The following is a 14,660-nucleotide window of genomic DNA, read 5'->3' as shown; positions in this document are numbered from 1 at the left end:
TACCAAGGCACAATATTTTACAGATTTCCTCTCTCTCAAAGTCTTTAATTCGCTCACGACTCGAAGGGTTTCTAGCGTAGGTTCTATCATACATGAAGCACTAGTATAATGAACTAAGCCAAATGTTAAAAAGGGAAAAAAATGAATAACTGAGGGTAACAACAAATTTTAACTGCTCCAGTGATTTCGTCAGTACAAACAAACACAACGTTAACATTAGTAGTTGACAAACGTGTGGAAGCAATATGCCCCAGCACATCTTGAACCAATGCTTCAATGAAAGTCGTTCCAGAAAAGCGTAGCTACACACGCGTGATTCCGTTTCTTCATGGAGATTTTGATTAAACACACAAAGCGACAGGGTAATTGGTATTAAAGATTAATAAGTCTACATCACTGTAGTTTTATTTCATGCAAGAATCTGATGTAAGCCATTGCAGTATTAACAAATCACGCCATACACCACAGTAGTTATAATAGGACAACACAAGTAATATAAATAACCTCTTTTTGATCACATCTTGTAGCAAATATTTGATGACTGCACATCCGATGATGTGACACGTAGTTTCTGAATATAGTGGTAAGCACGTTAGACAGAACATCCGGCATCTGCAGGGTAGTCGCACACCCTAAGCTCGGCGTTGTACTGCAGGCCCTCCGGGCACGGTATCAACCAGGCCACGCCGTTCTCGTCGCACTTGTAGAAGCTGTTGCAGTCACTGGGGTTCGGCAGCTGGGTGACGTCTTCTGGATCCCAAGGTGGACAGGTGGGAGCATCTCCAGGTGGTTGCTGCGTGCTTTCGCCGTTACCAGAGTCGGCGTTACCATTCTCCTGATCGTCGTCAGAGGGGTCGTCGCCAGGTGGGTTACTTGGTGTAGCTGACGAAGAGCAACCGGCACTTTCAGGGTAATCGCACACTCTCAGCTCCGCGTTGTACTCTAGTCCATCCGGGCACGGTATGAGCCAAGCCACACCGTTCTCGTCGCATTTGTAGAAGCTACTGCAGTCATTTGGATTGGGCAACTGCGTGACGTCGTTTGGATTCCACTCTGGACATGTAGGAGCATCTCCAGCTGGTGGATTCGGGCTTACCTCATTATCTCCATTAGAATTTTCGTCATCTTCATCCCCCTCAGAGGGCGTATCTTCCGACGGGTTGCTTGAGCAACCAGCATTTTCTGGATAATCACACACTCTCAGCTCTGCATTGTATTCGAGACCAGCTGGGCATTCAATGACCCAGGCAACGCCGTTCTCGTCACACTTGTAGAAGCTGCCGCAGTCATTCGGATTGGGGAGCTGGGTGACGTCATCAGGATTCCACGGTGGACAGGTGGGGGCGTCGTCAGAAGGTGGAGCTGGTGAAGCACCTCCATTGTCGTCTGATCCCCCACCAGAACCATTGTCGTCGTCAGCAGGTGGAGACGAGGATGAGGAGCAGCCAGCTCTCTCTGGGTAGTCGCACACCCTCAGCTTTGGATTGAACTCGAGGTTTGCTGGGCACGGGATGACCGTTGCGACACCTGATGGCTCGCACTGAAGGAAGCTTGAGCAGCTGTCCGGGTTCGGAAATGGCCCGGACGCTCCCTGACAAGTTGCACTAACCTGAAAAAAATTGCTTACATGTTAGTGTTCTTCCATTATCACTGATATACAAAACACGTGGTTAAACCGAACCCCATCGACAATATTTCGGAGCTTGTTCAGGAATATGGTACGTTAAAAGGTATTTGGAAAGTTATTTGGCGCTCTAGTTGATCATTACAGAGTAATTGCAATTCAATTGAATTTTTACTCCTTTTATCTTTGTATGTCTACTGCACTGAAAATTTCTGCACCATAGAGTAATTGTCGACAGTAAGCAGTGTATGCTGTATGGAAACAAACATGTTCCATTCACCCAGCTAATAAGCTGTTGACAATAGTAATATGCACTTTACTCATCGCCACCATGTATGCATTGTACTACATGGTACTGTCTTGGTATTGTCTTTAGAGCAGCGTTAGCTGGTATTTAACAGTGGTAGACAGAGGTACGGATAAGTTTCCCTACAGAGAATTGTCAGATATGAATCTCGTGCAAGGATTTACTGACTGCGATAGAAGAGCGGCACAACGACGTAGCTATGGTAACAACATCTGTGTACAGGCGCCTGCATGACACGGTGTTTGTTTTGGAAACTTAAGTGATTTTATAATACAAGCATCTGCTGTGAAGATATTTTTACGAGAATAAATGTAGATGTGATATTAATCCAAATGAATCACAATTAAATTATTACTTTCCAATGATCGACAGTAGGTCGAGAGTCGATTGTACCTAAAGACAAAAAATTTTCCTGACCAATTGCCAAAACCTAGTCGGAGGAGTTCTGATTCACATTGTACAACTATAAACCTACTTTCAGTGTGATTTCTTGGAATTTATTTGTCTATAAATGGTATGTCAAGTACTCAAAAAGATTCTTCAGATGTTAGAGTTTTGTGGGCTACATATTTCATACATTTCTCTCCTCACCTGTAGCTTCTCATTGTATTTGTCACACTACATTTTTAGTTCGACCAACTATCGTACCCTTACTACCGTATCTTTTACTTTTCGTTGTGTTTCGATATTTCAGTGTATCTGGCCAGTGGTAGAACGCTAAACGTGCACTTCAATAACCTAAGATTTTTTTTGTTTCAGGTCAACAGAGGGGACCATCAAGAAATAGGACCTAACTTGCTTCAGCGAGAACGTCTGAGAAACAGCCTGTGAACTAGACCTTCTCAAAATAATGGCTGGCGTCTGAGCGAAGACAGATCATTTTTTTAAAAGTCAGACGATTCTTCCCCTGTAATTGGAGGTGGTTTTACTGTCATTTGTTCTGATCTTCCGGCTGAAGACAGATGTGATGCAGCTCTCCTTGCTACTGTATCCTGTGCTAGCCTCTGCATCTGTGAGTAGCTATTACAATCTAGTCTTACTATATTCGTCTGTGTCCTTCCTCCTCTACAATTTATACGTCCCACACTTTCCTCGAATATTATATTAGTGATCTCCTTATGACTCATAATGTGCCTTATCAGCTGGTCTCTTCTTTTAGTCACATTGTGCCACAAATACTTGAATTCCACAATTCTATTCAGTAATTCCTCGTTATTTACAAGATCTGCCCATCTAGTCTTCAGCATTCTTCTGTAGCACCATACTAATTGAAAACCTATATTCTCTTCTTTAATAAACTGTTTATCTTCCACGTTTCACTTCCATACATCGCTACACTCTAGGCAAGTAACTTCTGAAAAGACTTCTTAACACACAAATCTATGTTCGATGTTAACTAATTTCTCTTCTTCAGAAACATTATTCTTGCCATCGCCTATATTGTCTACTTCGACCATCACGAGTTATTTATCCGCCCTGATGGTAGATCTCATCTCATATACTACTTCAAGCATCTGGTTTCGCAATCTAATTCCACATTATCACCTGATTTAATTCGACTCTCTTCGTTTCAAGACGCTGTCCATCCCGTTCAACTGTTCTTCCAAATTATTTGCTGTCTCTGATAGAATTAAGTTATCGACAAACCTCAAACTTTTGATTTCATCTTCCTGAACTTTAACTGTTACTCTAAATTTTGTCCTTGCTCAATGTGCAGATTGTATAACACCGGGGATAGGCTACGTAATTGTCTCAGTCCCTTCTCAATCACTGCTTTCCTTTCATGTTCCTCGACTCTTACAATTGTCGTTTGGTTTCTGTACGTCTTGTAAACTGCCTGTCGCTCCCTGTATTTTTCCCTGATACCTTCAAAATTTCGAAGAGCCAGTCTCCTTATATCCGTGATTAAAAGTAATTGCAGCCTAAATGGAAGACGTTTTACACCTTATTTTACACTAATGGATCTAAATGAGTGTAAATAACTTCATCAGAAGCCTCCTGTAAATCATACATCACAAGACCTAGACCTTTCTATTTCCGCGCTTAGCAAGAAACAGACGACAGAGAGAATTTTTCTTCATACAGAGGCCGTACAAGACGCCTGTGACATCAAAAGCCTATATTCTGCTTTATAGGATAATCCTGTAGCATTAATTCTATGCTTCGTACAGTGTTACCTGTCATGTAGATACTACAGGCATTAACGACTGAATATAGCTGATAGAAGTTTTACGTTACATAGGTAAAATAGTTTAGTAGATGAGACTTAACCTTAAACCGAATTCAATCTTTTGAACTGTTTTTGTAATTAATAGCTACATTCGTAGAACACTTCGACTGAGAAGATTCGAGTTAAGAAATACAAAGCAGGATAATTTCATCTTCGCTACTATTCACCTACATACGTATTACTTGGAGAGATAAGAATTTCAACAGAACAATCACACTAATAAATGGCTCTCTGGTATATTGAAGTAAGTAAACTGTAAATCATGAAGTTGAACACCCACGTACATTAGGCACTGAAAACATTAATAGAGCTATTGGTTTTTAGACTCAGCAAGCGCCACATACTCTGCAAAATGCTTGTCATGCACTTACCACAGTCACCTTTCGGATGGAAGCTGCGCTGCTGCTTCCAACCAAGGCCGCTAGCACGACAGTCACAAGTAGTGGCGATCCTGGAAGATAACGCACAGTGCAACACACAACTTTTCACACGAGGAGATTGGTAATACAAAGATACAAACGATTTTTCCAAAATGAAGCTGAAATTTAATGCGCCTACTCGTCGGTTTGCCCTAAGCTTTCATTTCCAGTAAAGCAAAGGAATTACAGCGATTACAGTTTGAAGCTTCACTATTCATCTCAGATTCTTCTATGTGGGATAATATATATTGCTCTTGATCTCTCCATAAAACGGAATATTTGAAAGAGATTTCCTTCTTGAACGCTAAACCCGAAGCACTTTTCTATTCTTATCAAATTTACTTAGCTCTCCACTTCTCTGAAGTTGAGGCTGACGGAGAGCTGGATATGAAGTGTCAGCGGTACAAATGTAATACGAAACTACAGTTGCACAAATGCATTGTTTCTAACATCATTGCGGTGGTAGCCGAGTACTGTTATAAGTCACAATCAGCAAACTTTTGGTAGTCTCTGATCTCCAACACAACACTGTGAACTGGAAAAAAATCGCTGTAAAGCCATTACTTTATCTCTAAAGTTAACTTCAGCACCTGCTGCTTAGGCAACAGAATGCATTAATTTCGGATGTACTGCGTTTCTATTAAGGCGTTTCTGATCCTAATATGCACACTACTGTCCATTAAAATTGATAGACAAAGAACAAATGCAGATGATAAACAGGCGTTCATCGGACAAATATACTATACTAGAACTGACATGTAATTACATTTTCACCCAATTGGGTGCATAGATCCTGAGAGATCCGGACCCAGAACAACCAACTCTGGCCCTAATAACGGCCTTGATACGCCTGGGCATTGAGTCAAACAGGTATAGCTGCCAATGCAGCTTCAACACGATACCACAGTTCATCAAGAATAGTGACTGGAATATTTTTACGAGCCAGTTGCTCGGCCACGATTGACAAGTTTTCAATTGGTGAGAGATCTGGAGAATGTGCTGGCCAGGGCAGCAGTCCAACATTTTCTGTATCCAGAAAGGCCCGTACAGGACCTGCAACATGCGATCGTGCATTACCCCGCTGACATGTAGGGTTTCGTAGGGATCGAATGAAGGGTAGAGCCACGGGTCATAACATATCTGGAATGTAACGTACACTATTCAAAGTGCCGTCAATGCGAACAAGAGGTGACCGGCACGCGTAACCAATGGCACCCCATACCATCACGCCGGGTGATACGCCAGTATGGCGATGACGAATACACGCTTCCAATGTGCGTTCACCGCAATGTCGCCAAACACGGATGCGGCCATCATGATGCTGTAAACAGAACCTGGATTCATCCGAAAAAATGACGTTTTGCCATTCGTGCACCCAGGTTTGTCGTTGAGTACACCATCGCAGGCGCTCCTGTCTGTGATGCAGCGTCAAGGGTAACCGCAGCCATGGTCTCCGAGCTGATAGTCCATGCTGCCACAAACGTCGTCGAACTGTTCGTGCAGATTTGTTGTCTTGTAAACGTCCCCATCTGTTGACTCAGGGATCGAGACGTTTCTGCACGATCCGTTACAGCCATGCGGATAAGATGCTTGTCATCTCGACTGCTAGTGATACGAGGCCGTTGGGATCCAGCACGACGTTCCGTATTACCCAACTGAACCCACCGTTCCATAGTCTGCTAACAGTCATTGGATCTCGACCAACGGGAGCAGCAATGTCGAGCTACTATAAACCGCAATCGCGGTAGGCTACAATCCGACCTTTATCAAAGTTGGAGACGTGATGGTACGCATTTCTCCTCCCTACACGAGGCATCGAAACAACGTTTCACCAGGCAACTCCGGTCAACTGCTGTTTGTGTATGAGAAGTCGGTAGGGAACTTTCCTCATGTCAGCACGTTGTAGGTGTCGCCACCGGCGCCAACCTTGTGTGAATGCTCTGAAAAGCTAATCATTTGCATATCACAGCATTTTTTTCCTGTCGGTTAAATTTCGCGTCTGTAGCACATCTTCGTGGTGTAGCAATTTTAATGGGCAGTTGTGTATATCCTTAACAGTTCCCAGAACCTGTCTCAGTCGGTTCTGTTCCAAACTGCTTTAAGCTGTTGTTTTACAGGCTTTAGCATTACACTTAATGTATTTTCAGATAGTGGTCAATTCCCTTACTTGTTACATATCTGAGAATGTTTAGCATGGAGAAACCTCAATAAACAGTACAGAAGAGAACATTTTAGCAACAACTCTGTTCGAACAACTTAGTTTAAAAGTACGATGTAGATTTTCTAGCCAAATAGAAAATGTATGAAAAGTTACAAAGACGCAAATACCATGGCAAGTTGCTCTTACCTCTCATGATGCCAGTCCGTTGCTTTCCGCAAAAGGTGCTTCAGACTTACATTCGCACCGCTTAAATAGTCTCACAAGGGGCCGTCTTCCTGCGTCAAACGAAACCACCCGAACAGCAGCTCCTCCGATAAGAAACAAATGTACCATTATGCATATCGCAGTACTCCCGATGCATTAGTTACTTATCTGATGCTGACAATTGCTATTTCATCACCTGAGAACATATATAATTTACCGTTGGTGGTTTTTAAACACTCTGCCAGAGTGATTACCCAGGAAATGTATCGGATGAGCTGTAGATGAGATACAAACCGCTATTCGCAGAAACTGCGTATGAGTGGCACGACTACACATTAAACTACTATCACGGTAACCAACTACGTTGCTTCTAGCCTTCGTAGCCAAGATCGCTTACACATACTGAGACGCTGTCTCTTGATATTGGAGAAGCAGTTCCGAATGTGTATGGTGGAACGCTATTTAGTACTCACTGTGAGAAAATCGCGCTATATGGTACTCACGACCAAAACGCATCTGAGACAACGGAAAATGTTTTGGTACTGGCTCACCCCGCCGCCCGATTGCAGAGATCGCAAACAATATGTCGCCTAACAAATGCATGCTAGTCATCCAACTCTGTCAGACGCTCAACAGGTGGAGTACGCACCACAGAAACACGTTAAGAGCTTGTACCTTCATTAGATCGCTGATTTCTACAGTGGCACCCTGGAGACAAGTAGTTTTTACTTGTTCTGCACGCCTGCACCTCGTGCAGAAAAAAAATTTACGCATCATAAGCCATGTTTTACACTACACACGCGTCATAGACATGCATCCCTAGTTCTGCCTCTCAGAGGTCACAGTAGAATTCTAAGAGGGCGTCCTGAAAAACGATGTCTTGATGTCAAAACACTAACAGATTTTTAAATAAAACAAATGTTATTAACATTCTACATCTCTGTTCTTCAAGCCTACATATTTATTTCTCAACATAGTCACTCTGGTGACGAACAAATTTCTCCCAATGCGAGACAAGATTGATGATAACATCACTGTACAATATTTTACTTTGTGACGGAACCACAACGTCACCTCTGCTTGTATTGCTTCATCAATATCAAAGTGATTTCCTTGAAGGTGTTCTCTAAGTTTTGGAAACAGATGAAACAGGTATGGGGCCAATTCGGGACGTTACGAAGGATGATCGATGACAGTGAACCCAAGGTGTCGGATTGTGGCAGATCTCGGGTGTGATCTGGCGTTGTGAAGCTGAAGGAAAAAGTGTTCCACTTGTAGACAAACTGTTAGAATTTGAAACTCGATTACAACACGGTGTTTGTCCTACACCGACATTGTTAAGTTAGCCGCCTCCATGTTACACGCAACAATTGGGAGACCTATAATAGCAGAGGAGAAATAACGATAAAAAACAAAGCTGTAGCATCATAATAACGTCCGTTTTATGTAAAAAGTTGTAAGATTTGTCGCATAAAAAATTCAGAGGCATTTTTTTTCATCACACCACCATAGAATCTCGCATACAAATGTATGGGAAGTAAATTGGCTCAGACCAGTTTTTCATTATAATCTTCGGGATGTGTAATCAAAGCCGTAAGTAAACGCCATTACAAAGGTAATTCTAACTATATATCTTAAAGTAAGCACAAAGTGGCAGGAAAACGATGTTAGCGAACCCTTTAGTTCAGCAAATCTAACTGGTGGTGGCTGCTATACCACCACGACAACCTCAGGCTACAGATGGGGAATTGATAGCATGAAGACACGAAGATAGCCCTCACTGTAGAATATGACCCACTGCTAGAACGAAACCTGTGGGGCCAGCTCAGAACACTTGGTTAGTGCCGAACGGAAACACTACAGATACTAAATCGAATGCATACTAACTGTTTGACACTCCATGCTACCGTGCTAGTCCCTCGGTCTGTTACGTAGGTTTCCTTCCAGCAGATTTCATGGTTCCGCTATCCTCTGTCCTGCTAACAGTTTTCAAACGTTTTCGGTGCACTGTCTCTCCACGTGAGACGAAATTAATTTATGCACCATAAAATATCCTGTGGCTTCATAACTACTGTGCAAGCCATTACATTGCGGTACAATGTACACGGCATGTAAGGAACGTCAAACTGGCATGAAATGTACAAAGTAGTCATAAGTAATGGCTTCTACATGCTACTTATAAGCAGAAATAACGCAAATGTTTGTCATTCGAAAATTCAGAGAAATTTGGGCGTTTATGAGAAGCTGGTGCTAAGTCTCGTGTAGGAAGCAGAGACGTGTGACAGCAAGAATCAGATTACGGCTTCTGTAGGAACATGACCTGTTCAGACAATGATTCACCGTAGCGCGATATTACTGCTCGCTTTGCTCAACAGTTATGTCGTTACGGAATCCATGGGTTCAAAAGTTCCAGATGAAACAACATACACGATCTTAACCCCTTGGTGGATTAGCGCCCGAGATGACAGACATACTGTTACGTGAGTGAGGAAATGGACTTACTTGCAGTTAGAAAATACATCCTAGGACAGAAAAAACAGCATACCACGAAGAAGTTATACAAATTGGTCTGAAACTGATTACCACATGAGTAAACAAAGGACATGCCGACACTAGGGCATAAAGTCTTCGCGAAATACATTCAGTGTACTCAACTGGGTCGTAACTATGCCTCGTAGACAGGCGCGTGAACAATATACGAAGATGTCAACTTTCGAAAGAGGACGTGTAGTTGGGTTCAAAGAAGCCGGATGGAGTAATCCACGAAACTTCCGAAAACTGAATAGGTGGGATACCACTGTTTGATGATGCTGGCACGAATGGGTTAACTATAGTGGGATGAAAATTCAAGGTGGAAGGATGTCAGTGATACGATTCAGTGACTACATTGCTATCCTCAGTGAATATGAAGAGGAATCACATGGTCTATTGAATGGCATGAACAGTCTAATGCCGGCCGCAGTGGCCGAGCGGTTCTAGGCGCTTCAGTCTGGTCCCGCGCGACCGCTACGGTCGCAGCTTCGCATCCTGCCTCGGCATGGATGTGTGTGATGTCCTTAGGTTAGTTAGGTTTAAGTAGTTTTAAGTTCTAGGGGACTGATGACCTCAGATGTTAAGTCCCATAGTGCTCATAGCCATTTGAACCATTTTTTGAACAGTCCAATGAGTGCACAGTGTGACTTGAGAGCAAATCGAAGAAAGAAGAAAGTAATGAGAAGTAGCAGAAATGAGAACAGTGAATAACTTAACAGCAGTACGATGGTCACGAAGCGGTTGAAGTTAAGGAATTCTGCTACTAAGTCAGCAAAATAACCCATGACGGAGCAAGAAGGACATCAAAAGCAGCATAATACTGGCAAAAAGGGCATTTCTGGCAAGAGAAGTCTATTGCTATGAAACGTAGGCCTTAATTTGAGAAGAAATTTCTGAGAATGTAGATTTGGAGCACAGTATTGTATAGTAGTGAAACATGCACTTCTGGAAAAACTGTAAGAGAAAAGAATCGAAGCGTCTGAGATGTGGTGCTACACACGAAGACTGAAAATTAGGTGAAATGATAAGGTTCTGCGCAGAATCGGAGAGGAAAGGAATAAGTGGAAAACACCGACAAGAAGGAGGGACAGGATGACAAGACATCTGTTAAGACATCATGGAAAAGTTTGCATGTTATTAGAGAGAGCAGTAGAGGCGAAAATCTGCATAGGGAGACAGAGATTGGATTACATCCAGCAAATATTTGAGGACGGAGGTTGCAAGTGTTACTCTGAGATGAAAAGGTTGGCAGAGGAGATGAATTCTTTCCGGCTCGCATCAAACCATTCGCGAGAGCGATGACTCAAAGAAAATTAAAAGAATAAACAACATGACATAAAATAAAAACTTCAAACACAGCGTCAAGAACGAAACTTTCGACCTAGACAGACGACAGAACGTGAGGTTGGGGCAGCGATCAGAGAGGCACTAGGAGCACGACTTTCTCACTAATTACTGATATGTGTGGTGCTTCAGCCATTACAAGGATCGCAGAAAGAAGGCTGAGCTTACGGGCCCACATGCACCGATTGACTGTGACCTCTGTACACCAGCAAGCTCGGCAGCAGAGGTGTTGGGTACATTCGGCCTGAAATCTCGTTGTTTGAAGTAGAACTATCTTCATCGAAGAGTCCCGCCCCGGTGACCAGCAGACATGTGTTTGGAGACATCCCCGACGTGACACTCTAGGGGCTATTTAGTTTCATAGCACAACACCTTTGGCTGTCGTCTGTGGCATCCTTACGGCACAGCGGTACGCCGACGATATTCGTAGCCCCGTTTTGTTGCCCTTAATGGTAAGCCACCCTGGTCCTTCATATGAGCAAAATTATAACAGCTCGCACACGGCAAGAGTTTCTACTGCTTGTCTTCGTCCTTGTCATATCTTACGATAGACCAGTAAGATCGACGAATCTTCCCCAGTTAAGTACGCTGAAGCATTATGGGCCGGGCCCAACGATCAACTCACGATTTGACTACTCAAATCGCCAATTGGACTGGATTTGGCACGTATGTCTCAGGCGCACATCCAATGCCAAGCTGAGTAACTGGCTACACAAGGGCCAGAGTGGACCAACACGTAATTGACTTGAACAATTTTTGGAGCTCTTTCTCTTGAGTAAATCTTCCAATTTTACTGAAGTAGTTATCATTTCCGCCCATTCGGATGATTCTTTCGAGGTACGTCTTTTGTCTTTGATTATATCCTCACAGTCAATGTGGCGCCATTTGAGCCACCACAGAGTGTCAGAATGGCGACCATTGCTGCAGATTACTTGACACTGCAGAGGAGAGAGGAGGTCCGGCTGCAGGGCGCACACGTGCAACAGTGGACGCAGGATTCGCAACACGTCATATTTTCAGATAAGACCCTTCTCTGCGTACAGTATCACGGTTGACACAAACACCTGTGGAAGCTCTGAGGGGAAAGAACATTTCCATATAGAATTACTCATCGTCAATAACGACGCCTAGCGTGATCTTCCCATTGGGTACACAGCTCAGTCACCTCACGTTCACACACTCGTTAATTCTGACAACAACCATTAGATCCCTGTTGACTGAAGGCCGATGACTTAGCCGGGTGTTCAAGTGGTTCAAATGGCCCTGAGCACTATGGGACTTAACATCTGAGGTCATCAGTCCCCTAGAACTTAGAACTACTTAAACCTAACTAACCTATGGACATCACACACAGCCATGCCCGAGGCAGGATTCGAACCTGCGACCGTAGTGGTCGCATGGTTCCAGACTGTAGCGCCTAGAACTGCTCGGCCACACCGGCCGGCCAAGCCGGGTGTAAATGCCTCTGTCATGTTATCCGTCAACAGAATAAAGTAGGACCACATGGTGGAGCCTTAATCTATCTCAACAGTGGTGGTGTTGAAATGTTCAAATGGTTCAAATGGCTCTTAGCACTATGGGACTCAACTGCTGACGTCATTAGTCCCCTAGAACTTAGAACTAGTTAAACCTAACTAACCTAAGGACATCACAAACATCCATGCCCGAGGCAGGATTCGAACCTGCGACCGTAGCGATCTTGCGCTTCCAGACTGCAGCGCCTTTAACCGCACGGCCACTTCGGCCGGCTGTGTTGAAATGTTACTCCAGCCGGCATGTTCGTCTGATCTCTCACCTATTCCAACCATCTGCTATTGGATATACTAGAAACAGTCACAACACTGTATTTTTTATTTTCTCATTTTAGTTTATTTTTATTTATTTCATTTATTTCCTTATTTTTATTTGAGTTTTGCCAGCCTCTTCGTCCTGCAGTACTACCCACAACTTATGTCCTCAGTTGTCTGCTGAATGTATTCAAATCTCTGCTTTCTACTACATTTTTTAAACTCTGTAGGTCCCTGACGTACCATGGATGTCTTTACGGACTTCCTACCATCCCATCCGCTCTTCTTGTCAGTGTTTTCCTCACAGATTCTCCGGAGAATCTCGCCATTTCTTAGCTTATCATACCATTACAGTACACCATATTCTGTAGCACTGTCCTAGGTCAAGTACCAACCATTTCTGCAGTTATGGTACGTACCACTGAGGATACTGATCCGAAATTCCGATGGGGATTCTGAGCTCAGTACTCTCATTGCTTCTGTGCGCAGAGAATGGTCTATGTGTCGGCATTAGGTACTTCCCCTCTTATTCTATTTCAAATCTTTATTGTCCTTTCCTTTCTCTCAATGAATAAATAAACGAATTACTCGTAATATCCTTCACACTATAGTCTAGTGCAAGACTAAAGACTACACGAGTAAATGCTACTATGCTAATTTGTACTTCGTCGTCCCCATTCGTTCGTCGAAGCTGCTTTGAAATGTCGTCACGATGCCCAGAGTGTTCACCGAGCGAGGTGGCGCGGTGGTTAGCACATTGGCCTCGCATTCGGGAGGACGACGGTTTAATCCCGCGTTCGGCCATTCCGATTTAGGTTTTCCGTGATTTCCCTAAATCGCTCCAAGCAAATGCAGGGATGGTTCCTTTGAAACGGCACGTCCAAGTTCCTTTCCCGTCCTTCCCTAATCCCATGAGACCGATGACCTCGCTGTTTGGTCTCTTCCCCCAAACAACCCAACCCAACCCAGAGTATTCCTTAGCAACAGCGACGCTGCTATGTTATTGGAAATTTGTGGTAAGGGCTATGTGATGAAACTGCCGAGGTCATCGATCCCTGGGCTTACGTACTAATTAATTTAACTTCAACTAACTTACGATAAGGACAACACACACACACACCCATGCCCGAGGGAGGACTCGAACTTCCGACGGCGGTAGCCGCGCGAACCGTGACGAGACGCCCGAGACCGCACGGTTACCCCGCGTGGCTGCTGTGTTATACAACCACTCAAGGCAACATGTACACAGTGTTTATACATATACGACACCCGTTAACAAGTTTTAATGAGGCGACAACAAACCATGACCACAGAAAACTTCCACCTTACCCGCAGTGGATAATTACAGTACTTGTTTCAGTGTTCACTGCCGCGGTATGAGACCATATTTAGGTTTCGAGCAATTGAGTTAACGTAATCGTTCAATGTGCAGCACTTCCCTGTATCTTCTTTTGATTCCGATTTTCATGGGAAAAGCTAAAAAATGTTAGATTTCGTGTGATGGACGGCTTAATATCCGTAGTCTACTGGTTTTAAAATTGCGTAACACGGTCATGTCAGTTACCAGAAGCACTTGGAGTAAGAAAGTTCATTTGCACGCTGGGTTATCTGCTCCTAACTGATAACAGAAGAACTATTCCTGCTCTTAATGGAATGATTGGCGTTTCTTAAGATGATCCATACTAATGTGGGCTACTACTCTTCTATGCAAAATACCGTTTGCTTAAAAAGTTTCAACTTGCACTTGAATGAAGATGGAAACTAGTGTAAATTTAAACATACGCTTATGACTTCTGAGCTTTTACTTTTGAAAGGGCATTCAGCAAGACGACTGTTCAGGCTGGGAAAATTCTGTACCGGAACTACTCCTATGCGGACTTGAGATAGCTTTTCAATGCATTCCTCTGAATATTCCTCCTCTGAGGTATAGAAAGCATTAAGACAGCCACAGAAAGCCTATAGTGTTATACAGACGTGGGTGAAATCCAAGACGTTCCTAGCGTTCATCAGAGAAGTTTCTGACAACACAGGACAAATGTTGAACACACCGCT

General features: G+C 43.5%; 1 protein-coding gene across 1 annotated transcript in view; it reads right to left on the bottom strand.

Moving 5' to 3' along the window:
- Positions 1-592: 592 nt before the first annotated feature.
- The window catches only part of LOC126484804 (chondroitin proteoglycan 2-like), a 28,012-nt gene continuing 13,944 nt past the window's right edge, over positions 593-14,660 (bottom strand). The window contains exon 3 of the mRNA XM_050108401.1: positions 593-1,609. Coding sequence (XP_049964358.1) covers positions 593-1,609 — 1,017 coding nt within the window. The remainder of the gene's footprint in view (positions 1,610-14,660) is intronic.

Source organism: Schistocerca serialis, chromosome 6, assembly GCF_023864345.2.
Source record: "Schistocerca serialis cubense isolate TAMUIC-IGC-003099 chromosome 6, iqSchSeri2.2, whole genome shotgun sequence".
In the NCBI taxonomy this organism is placed as follows: Eukaryota; Metazoa; Arthropoda; class Insecta; order Orthoptera; family Acrididae; genus Schistocerca; species Schistocerca serialis.
This window is presented reverse-complemented; position numbering and strand designations above follow the sequence as displayed.